The 14,941-nt window shown below is 54.7% G+C and overlaps 1 protein-coding gene across 1 annotated transcript; it reads right to left on the reverse strand.

Moving 5' to 3' along the window:
* Positions 1-8,789: 8,789 nt before the first annotated feature.
* Positions 8,790-14,941, reverse strand: LOC133344963 (homeobox protein GBX-2-like). Its single transcript, XM_061555293.1, is given in 4 exon segments — positions 8,790-10,535; positions 10,537-10,838; positions 13,147-13,595; positions 14,542-14,941. Coding segments are annotated over 3 exon segments (1,047 nt in total). The 5' UTR covers positions 13,562-13,595; positions 14,542-14,941; the 3' UTR covers positions 8,790-10,205.

Consider the following 14,941-nt stretch of genomic DNA (forward strand, 5'->3'; position numbering starts at 1 on the left):
GGATAAAGTAAACCCCGGGGCACAGGGGGTAGTGCATCGTGGAAGGCGGCTTGCGGTGGTGATGCAATGATGCAATGTGGCACACATTCTCACTCGACGCAGTGACGGAGCTACGGAGTGTGCTGGCAGTGAAACCGCACCGAAGCCCAGGGTTTTTCGGGTTACGAAAAAAGTGGAGGGTTGGGTATGGAATTGAACATTAGGGGTGGGGGTCCCAATGTAATTGCTCAAGGAGGCTGGCGCGTGTAACAACCGCCCACTGCCTGGAGTTTAGACTGATCTCATCACGTGCTCTCTGTATCTAAATCACAAAGGGTGCGCGAAGTTCAAACGCGGGGCTTCTCTTTTAATGACGGCGCGCGGTGGCGCGGAGCAGGCGGAGCCTCGAGATGAGATTTGAATTCAATTCAGAGGCGAACGCAGCGGTGCGCGTCCTCAGGCTCTCTCTCTCCCGTTACCTCTCTCCTTGCCTCCTTGTCCCCCCCCCACACCCGATCCCGCCTCTCTTCCTCCTCCGCAATGCAATTAATCAGGGCGTCGAGGCGGGCGCCTGCGATCCAGCGCTTTCTTGAAGGTGAAATTGTTGGTGGATCACGCAGAGGTTCGCGTGAAACTCAAGCAAAAATAAACAACAACAACCTGCTGAGCCGCGAGTAGACCGCGAGTTTGCAGTTGCAGCAAGTGGGCTCGCAAATCCTTCCGTAGGGATCTTCTAGCGGTATCCCCCCCTCCCCCCTATGATGGCGTGGTGAATTTTAACCCTTCCTTCCTACACGAAGTAAAACGCCGCTTATTGAAAACTAGCTATACTACCCGGCTTCGCCCGGGACTTGGATTAACCACGCCCGGCCGCCTTTGCCTCCCCAGTGGCGATGTTCACACACCACACGAGTTACTCGTTTGAGGCTGAGTCGACCTAGGAGAGGCCCAGGACCGGTTGAAATAATTGTCACCGGCGGTGGCCGTGAGCAGGAATCGAACTCGGGTCGCCGGGTTCGTAGCGCAGCGCGCTAACCACGACACTACAATGCGTTACGATTCCACATGTGCCGGTCACATGACAGATGTGACGTGACAGCTCACTTGCCGTGCAAAAAATATATGCATTATTGAGCTCCCCCCCCCCAATTTTGGTTTATTTTTATAATATTTGCATGGTGTACAGTCTGGAAAGTACCCACATGGCAAATTTCAAGTTTGTTCCATGTCGGAAATTACGCTAAACATTTTGAACAGACACACATAATCACAACTTTGCCTTTTATACATATGGAGATGAATTGGCCAAACGTCCCAATGCGTGGCCCTCCTAAACAGCAGTGTTGAGACTTGCTGAGGATTTCCTTGGATAGACGAATTTCATTTTTTTAATGCGCTCCATGACAGTCCATAAATGCCATCGCACGTGGCGCATATACACCTGTGTGAGCTTACATTTACACGCAGCGAGCATCTATTAAGGCCGGCACTCTGCGCACGAGTGGGACAGGTTGGATTATCATCATCCATTACCACGCACGCCTTGCCGCCTTTGTCTCACAATTCCCGACCACTGATATTGCCGACACGGCGACGGCATCAGATCATCGTTTGTTGGCTGAGCGGATCGAGGATGGATCCAGACGAGGCGGTCAACTGCCGCTTCCTGCTCGTGGTGATACGCGTACGTGTTCAGAAATCGAACCCGCGTCTGTGAAGGTCTGTAGCGCATTGAGGTGAGCTTATGGGAAATACGTGAACACGTGGCTATAATCGCGGTGAGAACGTGACATCGAAACTTGGAGACAGACTCGTTACTCGGATACGGTAATCATTACAGTTAATGAGAGCGATTACATTATTAAGTTACGCACAGAGTGAAATAATTGTAACTAATATCTGTGTAGAAACGAACGGCTCATTGGGCCCTTCCTGCTGAAAAAAAAATCTAAATAATCGTCGAGGTTGTGTTTAATCTCATGGAATTCGCTATATGTCGCTGTATTTCTTTAACCCAGGCCTTTGAAAATATTAGAGACACCTCCTCCGACCGCATGCTCACAATGGGTTGTGACCTCGCCCACGAGGAGCGTCTGTCCATGTGGATCGGTGCGAATAAAACTCGGTCGGTCATTTTTGTGCTAAGAATAAAGTCGCCTATTTATATATTTCCGTTTGAGGCCACGGTGTTATTAAAATGTATTGAGTGGTTTGTTCACTAGGGAGGGGGCGGGTTCGATTCCTGCTCATGGCCAACACCAGTGACGATTATCTGAACCGGTCATGGGCCTCCCCTAGGTCGGCTCAGCCTCGATTGAGTACCTGGTGCGGTGTGTAGTAAACATTGCCACGAGGGAGACAAAGGCGGCCGGGCGTGGTGCTGGCCATCCACCCCGGCCTTCAAAGGTGCTCGCTAACAGCACTTGTCCCCACAGTCTGTGAAGGCTATACAGGGATATTGTCTTAGTTAACTAGGCCCCGTGCCACTGAATGCTGTTGAGTTCTGAACAGCGTCCTATGCCTATGCGTACGGTACAAACTACAGCAGAGTACAAGTTCGTAGCGCAATTCGATTCACAGCCAACGACGGTGACGAATATCTGGACCGGTCCTGCCCCCCCCCCACCCCTAGGTCGACTCAGCCTAAACTTAGTACCACGGTGTGTAAACATCAGCATTGGCGGCCCGCTGGCAACCGACTCTCTCGTGTGTCGTTGCCAGACTCATTAATAGGCGCTCGCTAACAGCGCTTGTTCCAAACGGTCTACTGACGACCACAGGGGTGGATCTTTGAGAGCGGTGAGTCCGCGCGTGGCCCGTCCATTATTTTATTATTGACCACTTCCGTCCGCGAATCTTCCCCGCACTGCGCACTTGTCACAGTCTTGGTGAGCCCACAAGCTGCTAACCCCTAGTAGCCAAAATGAGTCAAAAAATAAACGTCGCTGGAGAGCTTCTTTGAAAAGACGACCCTCCCCCCCGGTCCGTGAAAAAATTGTCTTCCACGAAACCAGTCCCTGGTGTCAAAAGTTTGGGGACCGCTGCTGTGTAGCCGATGATGATAATAATGTGTGTAAAGTGAGCGACTCCCCCCATTTTAGACAAATATAATGGAGCTCACCGTGGCGTGGTGAGTCTCACCCAGAGAGGGGAGGGGTGGGGGGTGGGGGAGGCGGGGGCTTCGGGGGATGCGCAGGTCGTGGGCTCCCCCCCCCACTCCCACCTCCCCCACTCCCACCCCTCCACTCCCCACCTCTCACCCCACCACTTTCCACTTTCCTCCCCCCCACTCCCTCCCCCCCAGTCCCTCCCCCCTAGTCCCTACCTCCCTCCCCCCACTCCCCACCTCCCTCCCCCCACTCCCCACCTCCCCCCCCCCACTCCCCACCTCCTCCACTCCCCACCTCCCCCATTCCCACCTCCCCCACTCCCACCTCCCCCACTCCCACCTCCCCACTCCCCACCTCCCCACCTCCCACCCATCCACTCCCCACCTCTCACCCCACCACTTTCCACTTTCCTCGTCACCACTCCCTCCCCCCCAGTCCCTCCCCCCTAGTCCCTACCTCCCCCCCCACTCCCCACCTCCCTCCCCCCACTCCCCACCTCCCACCCCCCCCCCACCTCCCTCCCCCCCACTCCCCACCTCTTCCACTCCCCACCTCCCCCACTCCCACCTCCCCCACTCCCACCCATCCACTCCCCACCTCTCACCCCACCACTTTCCACTTTCCTCGTCACCACTCCCTCCCCCCCAGTCCCTCCCCCCTAGTCCCTACCTCCCCCCCCACTCCCCACCTCCCTCCCCCCACTCCCCACCTCCCACCCCCCCCCACCTCCCTCCCCCCCACTCCCCACCTCTTCCACTCCCCACCTCCCCCACTCCCACCTCCCCCACTCCACCTCCCCCACTCCCCACCTCCCCACCTCCCCACCTCCCACCCTCCACTCCCCACCTCCCCACCTCCCACCTCCCCCACTCCCACCTCCCCCACTCCCACCTCCCCCACTCCCCACCTCCCCACCTCCCACCCCTCCACTACCCACCTCCCCACTCCCACCTCCCCACTCCCACCTCCCCCACTCCCCTCCCCCACTCCCACCTCCCCCACTCCCCACCTCCCCCACTCCCCACCTCCCCCACTCCCACCTCCCCCACTCCCCCCCTCCACTCCCCACCTCTCACCCCACCACTTTCCACTTTCCTCCCCCCCACTCCCTCCCCCCCAGTCCCCTCCCCCCTAGTCCCTACCTCCCTCCCCCCACTCCCCACCTCCCTCCCCCCACTCCCCACCTCCCTCCCCCCCCCACTCCCCACCTCCTCCACTCCCCACCTCCCCATTCCACCTCCCCCATTCCCACCTCCCCCACTCCCACCTCCCCCACTCCCCACCTCCCCACCTCCCCCCATCCACTCCCCCCTCTCACCCCACCACTTTCCACTTTCCTCGTCACCACTCCCTCCCCCCCATCCCTCCCCCCTAGTCCCTACCTCCCCCCCCACTCCCCCCTCCCTCCCCCCACTCCCCACCTCCCACCCCCCCCCACCCCTCCCTCCCCCCCACTCCCCACCTCTTCCACTCCCCACCTCCCCCACTCCCACCTCCCCACTCCCCACCTCCCCCCTCCCACCCATCCACCTCCCCACCTCTCACCCCCCACTTTCCACTTTCCTCGTCACCACTTCCCTCCCCCCCAGTCCCTCCCCCCTAGTCCCTACCTCCCCCCCCACTCCCCACCTCCCTCCCCCCACTCCCCACCTCCCACCCCCCCCCACCTCCCTCCCCCCCACTCCCCCACCTCTTCCACTCCCCACCTCCCCCACGCCCACCTCCCCCACTCCCACCTCCCCCACTCCCACCTCCCCCACTCCCCACCTCCCCACCTCCCACCCCTCCACTCCCCACCTCCCCACCTCCCACCTCCCCCACTCCCACCTCCCCCACTCCCACCTCCCCCACTCCCACCTCCCCCACTCCCCACCTCCCCACCTCCCACCCCTCCACTCCCCACCTCCCCACTCCCACCTCCCCCACTCCCACCTCCCCCACTCCCACCTCCCCCACTCCCCACCTCCCCACCTCCCACCCCTCCACTCCCCACCTCTCACCCCACCACTTTCCACTTTCCTCTTCCCCACTCCCTCCCCCCCAGTCCCTCCCCCCTAGTCCCTACCTCCCTCCCCCCCCACTCCCCACCTCCCTCCCCCCACTCCCCACCTCCCACCCCCCAACTCCCCCCCCCCCCCACTCCACACCTCCCCCCCACTTCACACCTCCCCCCCACTCCCCACCTCCCACCCCCCAACTCCCTCCCCCCCACTTCCCTCCCCCCCACCCCCCCACCTCCCTTCCCCCCACTCCCTCCCCCCCACTCCCCACCTCCCTCCCCCCCACTTCCCTTCCCCCACTCCCCACCTCCCTCCCTCTTCGACCTCCCCTCCCCCTCGCCTCTCCCTGCCCCTCCTCACAGCTGATGTTAATCGCCGAGCCGCGCTAAACGACGCGAGCGTGACGAGCTAATGACAGATGATTATTATTCGTCAATTTGGTGATGATGGTAAATGGTGATGGATGGTGACACCTCGCCGATTGCTCGGAATGCGCGCACACACACACACACGCACGTTTACGTATCCCCCCCCCCGTCCCTTGCACACACGCTCACCGAGACTCGTACACAGGAAGATACACAAACACCCCCCCCCCCCCCGTGTAGACTGTTGGGGCGAGTGCTGCAATGAAGGCGCGCTTGAGGGGGGGTCACGGCGGTCAGAACCACGCGGAACCGCCTTTATCTTAACCGGCACCCCCCTCCTCCCCCCCAATTGCCGGTGTTTACACGTCACACAAAAGCTTCGCCTTTAATGCCGAGTCCCACTTTGGGGAAGCCCCAAAAGAACCAAGAAGAAGATGAATCCCAGGGATTTGTTCGAAAAGAACTCGGCCTCTGACGTTAGCCGTGGCCGAGGAATGGAGCGCGGTTTCACGCGGTTCGGAGCGCGCGGTAGCGCCGCCAACCACGCCGCCGCCGCTTCAAGAAGAAAGATCCTCTTCTTTGGTTCGTTCGGTAAAGTCACGTAGATAGAAAAGAATAAAATTAAAAATATAAAAATTCATAAAAACCACGACGGTGTTTTGTTTCACCGCCTGATGACGACCGCTTGTGTTGCGATCGAAACGTCGTGAGTTTTTGTTTTAGATTTTTTTATTTTTTTATTTTTTTATTTTTTATTTTATTATTTTCTACCGACGTGACTTTACCGAAAGAACCAAAGAATATGAATTTCTGCAGTCACGGAAGTATTCAGTTAAAAAGTTAAGAGAGATCCTCCCGTATTGCTTTGAACAGGCTGTTGGGGCAAGTCGATGTTCGCGAGCACCCGTAAAGGTCGGCAACACCACGCCCGGCCGCCTTTGTCTCCCCAATGCTGATCGACCGAGGTTCTCGCCTCCGCACTCACACGCAACCACGCTCGCGGGCGAGCACGGTAGATGTCTGCATTACGGATTTCTTTCGCACCCTACGTAGACAACCGTGCAAATCGTCTGGGGTGGGGCGGGGGGCACTGCAGCGTCAAAGCCCAATCAATGGAGCGACTCATTCACTCTTTATATATACAAAAGGGAAATGTGTGATTATGTGTCTGTTCAAAATGTTTAGCATACTTCCCGACATGCAACAAACTTGAAATTTGCCATGTGGGTACTTTCCAGACTGTACACCACGCAAAAATTATAAAAATACACTTTTGTATATTTTTTTTTTGGGGGGGGGGGGGCGCAATAATGGATATATTTTGCACGGCAAGTGAGCGGTGACGTCACATCTGTGATGTCACCCGCATGCGGCAGTGTGCCTGCTGATGTCACACATCTACCCCCACCCCACCCTCCGCGTCGGCCGTGCATCAATCTAAGACAAGAATCCAAGTCCCGGGCGAAGCCGGGCAGTATAAAGCTAGTTAAAATATATATCTCTTGGTGTGTGGTGGTAACAATATCAGATTCCACGCAGGCTAAAAAGTAAGGGGAATGCGTCGTTTAGTATCATGCGTATATATATTTGTTGTAGGCCCATATCCTTTGCACTGCATTTTAAAAAAAGATGATTATAATTTTCTACCTCGCGGTATACTCTATTTAAAATCGTTTGCAACCACGTGATATATATATATATAATGCATGTCACGTGGGCTATAGCGAGGGATGTGATGTGTACTGCAATTCCACATTTGGGTTTTAACCACTTCACTGATGTGGATCTGTTCTTTGGTTCTTTCGGTAAAGTCACGTATAAAGATAAAATAATAAATTAAATAATAGCATACTACGACGTTTCGATTGCAACACAAGCAATCATCATCAGGTATAAAATAAATAGCAACACAAATCTAACCAGAAAACTATAGACAGACATATAAGCAGACAGATATCTCTCTGCCTGTGTCCTCTCTTTGGAATTTTCACACTTAAATTCTAACTTAGCAATCTTTGAAATACGTAATCAACCAGACTATGCGTTAATTGTGTGTTGACCGACTCTCTGTGTTGCATTACATTACATTTCGATATTTTGCTAGGTTATTTAATTTTAGTGTGTCTTTCTCCTAATTTTCAAGCTTGTGTACCGTACCACATCATCGTCCACTCATGAACATGCTATTTTTTTCTCTGCCCCCTCCCTCTCTCTGCCCCCGCCCCCTCTCTATATTTAAGGCCTCGTCACAGAAACGATCTTTCTCTTTGTGCCGATACGTGTTCTCTCTATCTGTGTATCTTTGTGATATCTGTCTGCTTATATGTCTGTCTATAGTTTTCTGGTTAGATTTGTGTTGCTATTTATTTTATACCTGATGATGATTGCTTGTGTTGCAATCGAAACGTCGTAGTATGCTATTATTTAATTTATTATTTTATCTTTATACGTGACTTTACCGAAAGAACCAAAGAACAATTCCTGCAGTCACGAAAGCTCCAAAATTAAGATTGATGTGGATCTGTGGATCCATGGATCCATGGCAGAATCGCACAATGCAAATGCGGACCCGGGCGCCCTGAAATTGATTGGCGCCCATCTGAAAGAAGTACAAGGTGCCACCACCACCACCTTCCATCAAACCGCACACCAACCAGTGCAATGTTGGGAGAAGGGTCATCCAGCAGTGGATGGGAAAAAAAGTTGTAACATTGCAATAATAACAAATAAAAACCGTGTCTCGCTATAAAATGACAAGGTATGATTTATTTTTGAAAGGTAATTTTGAAGAAAGTGACACTTCAATCGTCGACTTGTTCTTCCGGCCAATTTTGTGAGCGTCTGAGCGACCCCTCCCAGCTTGTCTTGGGCGAGTTCACGCGAGGCTACATTCAGAACGTCTCCGTATATCGGGTCCGTGGTTCAATAAGAGACGGATCTGCTTAACACGTATAGCCTTTCTCGACCATTATTATCCATAATAATATCTAACCCAAAAAAAACCTACATTAAACCGACGGGTTACCGTGACGGATCGTCACAGGAATGCACCGCTTCGCGTCCACATCACACAATCGCTGGCGATGGGCAACGCTCGCACGAGTCACGAACACGACGCGCATGAACGTATAATTAAATAATTTATTACCGATACGTTGAAAACGGTGACCCTTTAAAAAGTTGCTTCGCATGCATTCCGCTGACCACCGAGAGCGCGGGAGCCCCCTCCCCATCTCCAACTCGTGTGCCCCCCCCTCCCCATCTCCAACTCGTGTGCTTTGTACGGGGGGGTGGGGGGGTACAAAATGAAACCGCGACGCAGGTTTGCACGGTCGTGTGCGCTGCGCAACGCCCGCGACCGATGGCGACTGAGTGCACGTGTTTAATTAATCTCGGGGACACGGGTCCATCATTAACACGAAGCCGAGAGCTTTCGCATTCGTTCGGACATCAAACACCCTGCCCCTTAGATCTGGGCCAATTAAATAAAAATAGCTCGGTGAAGGCAACGCTCAGCAGAGCGGGGGTGGGGGGGGGATATCTTGCTGGAGCCGATTACGCGGTGCGCGCGTAACAGCGCCCCTTGTTGCAAATCCACCGCTAGATGTGCGCCAAGCCGCTGCGAGTCGTGGGAGTTGCTTGACCCACAGTCAGCCGAGGATGGCGAAGGCTGTGGAGCGCATCGACGTAGGAGCATAGTACAGCACAACAAGTGATTTTTGCCACACTGCTGCCCGTTGCCCAAAGCGTAGCCCCGTCGTGATCCCACCTTTTGTTGGAGTAATTTTACGGAATAGGTGTTTCGCTAATTGTATAGAGCTGAGTTTTTGTTAACACCTGATTATGCTGGATGTAATGTCCAGCGAAACGTACACAAGTGTCCAAAAATTGCTTGCTTTTAAACACTATACGCTTTGGTAAAAATCCAAATAATTTGGCGGCATGTTTGGCCACGCGACAACTTTATTTGATAAAGGCTTTATCGAATGGTGGAGGTTTATCGTAAAACAAAACATGATCTAACCCAAAATAAACGAAGTGTGCATGGGGTGTTTTCTCTGTATGCATAGAAACGTGTCAATCGCGTACTTAACACACAGGGACGATCACTGAGCGTGCGCGGTGCATGATACTTCCCGTACGGCAACTCTCATTCCGAACACGAGCGCGCAATCACAGGAGCAACGCGTGTGGGAGCGGGGTCGTGATTTTCGTGGTCGGTTCGCACCGGCAAGGTTCATCAGTTCACTTCACTTGCAGTTCTTTCACAAAGACAAAGATCCCCCGTATAGCCTTAACAGACTGTAGGGGCAAGTGCTGTTAGCGAGCACCTATGAAGGCCGGAACGGTACACGAACGAGGGGGTGGGTGGCCAGCACCACGCCCGACCGCCTTTGTCTCCCCAGTGCCGATGTTTACACACCGCACCAGGTACTCATTTAAGGCTGAGTCGACCTAGGGGAGGCCCAGGACCGGTTCAGATAATCGTCACTGGTGTTAGCCGTGAGCGGGAATCGAACCCGGGTCGCCAGGTTCATAGCGCAGCACGCTAACCGCTACACTACCGCTCCCCAGTTCTTTCACACACACACATACATTTTACATACGAGGGGCTGTTCAGTCGTGTAAATCTTGCCAACGACGCCACGAGGTCAATAATACATATATATACACTAACACTTTCTATCACAGTTTGTGCATTTAAAGACCAAAGTAAGAACTCATTCTCTATATTAAACAAAAAAAGCCTATGGAGCGGCTGTCCTGCTCGTTTGCTCGACAGTCAGTGTGTCCTGCTGCTGCTGTTGTTGAGGTCCCCTGCCTGCGAATCGGTTCACGTGGATGGGGATAGGCACCACGATCTTGGGGTTTCGCGTCGGCTCCCCGCTCCGGGACGCGCCGTTGCCCGCCTTGACGCGCTTCCACTTGGCGCGCCGGTTCTGGAACCAAATCTTCACCTGCACCTCGCTGAGACGCAGCGCCGCCGCGATCTGCGAGCGCTCGGACAGGGAGAGGTACTTCTTGCTCAGGAACTCCTTCTCGAGCTCCAGCAGCTGCTCGCTCGTGAACGCCGTGCGTCCGCCGCCTCCTCTGCTGTTGCTGCTGCTGATGTTGTTGTTGCGGCTGCTGCTGATGGTGTTGCTGATGGTGGAGGTGTGACTTGGCTGGCAAGAGGTGCTCGGTGCCTGAGGCGCCTCCCGTAGGGGAACTGGGGCTGCGGGAGCAGGGGGCCCGGCCCCCGTGCAGCGGCGGACTGCACCCATCGCGATCAAGGCCTGCCGGGTCCGCGCGCGGTGACGCGCTGTCCGTGCTCATCTCGTCCTCGCTGCACCGATCCGCCTCGCTCTCGCAGCTCGAGTCGGCTTCACGGCACCCGCGACCTTGCGGGAAGAGAAGTCGAGAAGATGAGCGGCGACGCTTCATTGAAAACTGGGTGAGGTGAGGGAGTCACTCTCCGATTTGCAGAGACGAGGAGACACCACATGCAACGTGGGGGTTATGACGGCGTCGAAAGCCGACGGCATCTTCCAGACGCTCTACGCTAAATAAAGCATTCGACTTTGAGATCATGGAATTATTTGTCATTGTAACGAGGAGTTTGTAAGAGGAGGGTGATAGGGCAATAGGTAACGTCGATAGCTGAATGAGACACTGGGGCATATGAAAACGGACAGTTGTACAGGGAGAACAAGCAAGTCTGAAGCCTGGATTAAATGGATCGGTGTCTCGCTGTCCGTGTGGATGACTCGGAGCCATCCGTGTGGATGTCTCGGAGCTGTCCGTGTGGACGGCCAAAGTTGGAAAGTTCCTGACATCACGGCAGCAGAGGAGGAGAAGCGGACATCCAATTGACTTTGGCTTTTGGCATAGAGGACTGATACTGCTTGTAGGAGATGACGACCGTGCACGTATTTGGTTCAACTTTTTGCGTATTATTTTTGGCCTACGATAACCGCCAGACAACTTAGTTCTGAGGGCAAATTATTACCTCGGAATCTTTCACAGGAAACTGAAGTTGCTACTCGATTACGACGAGTCGCTGTTTTGGTGGCGAGCGATCAAATCGACTGCTAAAGAGGGGGCACTCGAGTCGCGATCGGCGATGAGCGCGAATGCAGCACCGCGACGCGCCTGCCGTCTCAAGTTGACGGCTGTCCGTGTCGAGTTTACGGGGGGACGCGCGCTATTACGGGCGTGCAACTCGTTGGAACACCTGTACGGTGATGATCGCAATGGTGATGACACCCCGGCCACGCCGCGCACGTTACGTCGGCATGGGTTGTGCGCCAACATTGTGGAGAAGTTAACATTGGTTGTCCTACGGGAATACTAGCCCTCGTCATAGAAATGTGGCGTTTCCACACCTGGGCTCAGGGCAAACGGGAGATGGGCACCGCTTGAACGCTTGAACTTTATGTCTAGGCACGGCATTCGCCGCACGCTCTCGGTGACTGTGAACACAAACGGTCCAGTCAGAGTGGCTGCTGTACCACATTATTAACGTACAGGAGGCTGCCCTGTATGAAATCACACCCATAAAGGCAACTTTGTGCGGCCAAAAACGATCCACGTGGCAGTGACCTATACTGGAGTGATCTTCTCTGATGTATCTACAGTTATCTGGATCAGGCCGCGTTACTCAATATCGTGTTGTTTGGCCACACTTGGCCACACGCTAGTCAGTGCTCCTTGACGAAGGCGTGTTCAAGGTCGGTTCAGATGTTCCCTCGCCACTCGTGTTAGCCGCGACCGGCAATTAAACCTAGGCCGCCGGGTTCACAGGATAGTGCGCAAACCACTGCGCCACCACTCCACCCACATCAACGCATTTCGTCAACAAGACACGTGCACACGTAAACCCTTCACCATTTGACCAGCCGTGGTTTTGTAATTGGAGAATATATTGTTCGCTGCCACCTCGGCCGGGGATGCTCGGATAGGCAAAGAACGAAAAGATTACAGGTGCGGTGCATTGTGTTGTGATGTAGCAGCGTGAGACTTGGTTCAATAAAGTGTGCACTGATTTGGCCGCGAGACACGTGACGAACCGCGAGTCTAGTAAAATCGAATGTACAGAGGATTATTTTCTTGCACAGATCGTGTGCGCGGCTTTTCTGTGTTTATTCCATTTCATGCAGCCATAGTTTAGCCGCTCCTGACGATGATCATTATAAAAAAAAAATTAACACCTGTCTCATTGTGCTTCTTCCTAGGTTAATGAAGTTTTAACGATGACGTATAAAGTGCTATTGCGGTTTCCGACTTTTATCAGGCAGCACAATCCGCGCGCGCGCGCGCGCATTCATTTCGCTATTCAAGCGTGATAGGCAGAGCTAATCACATAATTACCGCACCGAGAGAAACCACATGCAATAACGTCCTGTAGCTGATGCCCCCCCCCCCCCATATCGCGCTCGCAATTACATGGCATACGCGCGCAACCGCTTAAGTTTACGACACGCGATGATTTAAGTCGCTCATAATTGGACGGCGTTAAGATCATTAATAAGCTGTGAGGCATAATCCGCAGCAGCGCTCAGCTACGCCAGAACTCGCACGGACACACGCACACACACACACAAAAGTCCATAGCCCCGTGACATTGCACAACCACAACACGTGCGCGCGTCCTGCGCTCAAGCAGCCAAAACACCGTCTGCCTATGCCCCCCTGCTCACAGCCACAGACCTGCTGGCGAGGATAACAGCGACGTCTTGGAGCAGTGCAGGAGCGTGAGAGCCGGGAGCCGCTCCCTGCCGGATAGAGCCTCGGAGCGAGCCGGGTACGTTGGGACCCGCTCCCCGCCCGGCGAAGGCGCCTCCTTGTTGCCGCAAAAGGCGACTGCTCCCGCAGCCCCGTGCTGAATCCCGCGCGCAAACGCCGAATAGAAGCCACCTCCGGCTCCGCCGCCCAGAGCCGCGGGGAATGCGGCGGGGAGCCCCGCGTGGAGCTGTCCGTGTGCCGGCAGCACGAGGGATCCGTAGGGCGGCATGAAGAGGCCAGGATAACCCGTGTAGAGGATCTGCCCGCAGCGCGGCGGGGGGGCTCCTCCGATCAGAGACTCGATGCTGAAGGCGGTCACCATGCCGGGAGGCCGTTGCATCGTGGCGCCGCGAGCCCGACTTTCAATCTACTTACTGCACGTGGGGAGTGCAAGTGTGAGAGCTGCGTGTGAGAGAACGCGACTGTGTGTGTCAATGTGTGATCGTGGGAAAGAGTAAGAGCGCGTGTATGTGAGAGGGTGAGTGCAGCAACTGAAAGAGTGCGTAAAAGAGGGTGTATGTGTGAGAGAGTGTGTGAGTGTGTGAGTGAGTGAGTGTGTGAGAGTGTGTGAGTGAGAGAGTGTGTGAGTGAGAGAGTGTGTGAGTGTGTGAGTGAGAGATTGTGTGAGTGTGTGAGTGAGAGAGTGTGTGAGTGTGTGAGTGAGATATTGTGTGAGTGTGTGAGTGTGTGAGTGAGAGAGTGTGTGAGTGAGAGAGTGTGTGAGTGTGTGAGTGAGAGAGTGTGTGAGTGAGTGTGTGAGTGAGAGAGTGTGTGAGTGAGTGTGTGAGTGAGAGAGTGTGTGAGTGTGAGAGTGTGTGAGTGTGTGAGTGAGAGATTGTGTGAGTGAGAGAGTGTGTGAGTGTGTGAGTGAGAGAGTGTGTGAGTGAGAGAGTGTGTGAGAGAGTGTGTGAGTGAGTGAATGAGATAGTTTGTGAGTGAGTGAGAGAGTGTGTGAGTGAGTGTGTGAGTGAGTAAGATAATGTGTGAGTGAGTGAGAGAGTGTGTGTGTGAGTGAAAGAGTGTGTGAGTGAGTGAGAGAGTGTGTGAGTGAGTGTGTGTGTGAGTGAGAGAGTGTGTGAGTGAGTGAGTGTGTGAGTGAGTGAGTGTGTGAGTGAGTGTGTGAGTGTGAGAGTGTGTGAGAGAGAGAATGTGTGAGTGAGTGAGAGGGTGTGTGAGTGAGTGAGTGTGTGAGTGAGTGAGAGAGTGTGTGAGTGAGAGAGTGTGTGAGTGAGTGTGTGAGTGAGAGAGTGTGTGAGTGAGTGAGTGTGTGAGTGAGTGAGAGAGTTTGTGAGTGTGCTCTGATGGGCGCGGCGCACACACCCGATCCGCGCCGCCTCCGTTGCGCGCTCGGCGTGAATGGATGCGCGGATCGCGCTGTCGATTCGTGTTTATAGGAGGGCGAACTCCACGCTCCGTGCGCCGCTCTCACGCCGAGGCCGTCGTTCATCAAAAGCCCACGTCCCGCTGGGAAGTTTTGGTCTTTTCCTCGCCGCCGCAGGGCACGGCTCGGCTCCGTTTATCTGCGGTAACCTCCCCTCCTCGACTCGAACCACGCAGCCATTGGCTGCGGTGCCCATTCGGGGGTTTGTTTGGACACCGCCACTCCGCTGCCTTTCATTGGGCCGCCGAGATAGCCCCGGTAAATAACTTCGTGTGCTCGATGCGCGGGGAGCGGGTCGTGTCGTAGCGGTCAGCGCCGCGCTGCGCTACGAAACCCGGC

The sequence above is a fragment of the Lethenteron reissneri genome, chromosome 21 (assembly GCF_015708825.2).
Source record: "Lethenteron reissneri isolate LAM-NWPU_2019-01 chromosome 21, ASM1570882v1, whole genome shotgun sequence".
Classification (NCBI taxonomy): domain Eukaryota; kingdom Metazoa; phylum Chordata; class Hyperoartia; order Petromyzontiformes; family Petromyzontidae; genus Lethenteron; species Lethenteron reissneri.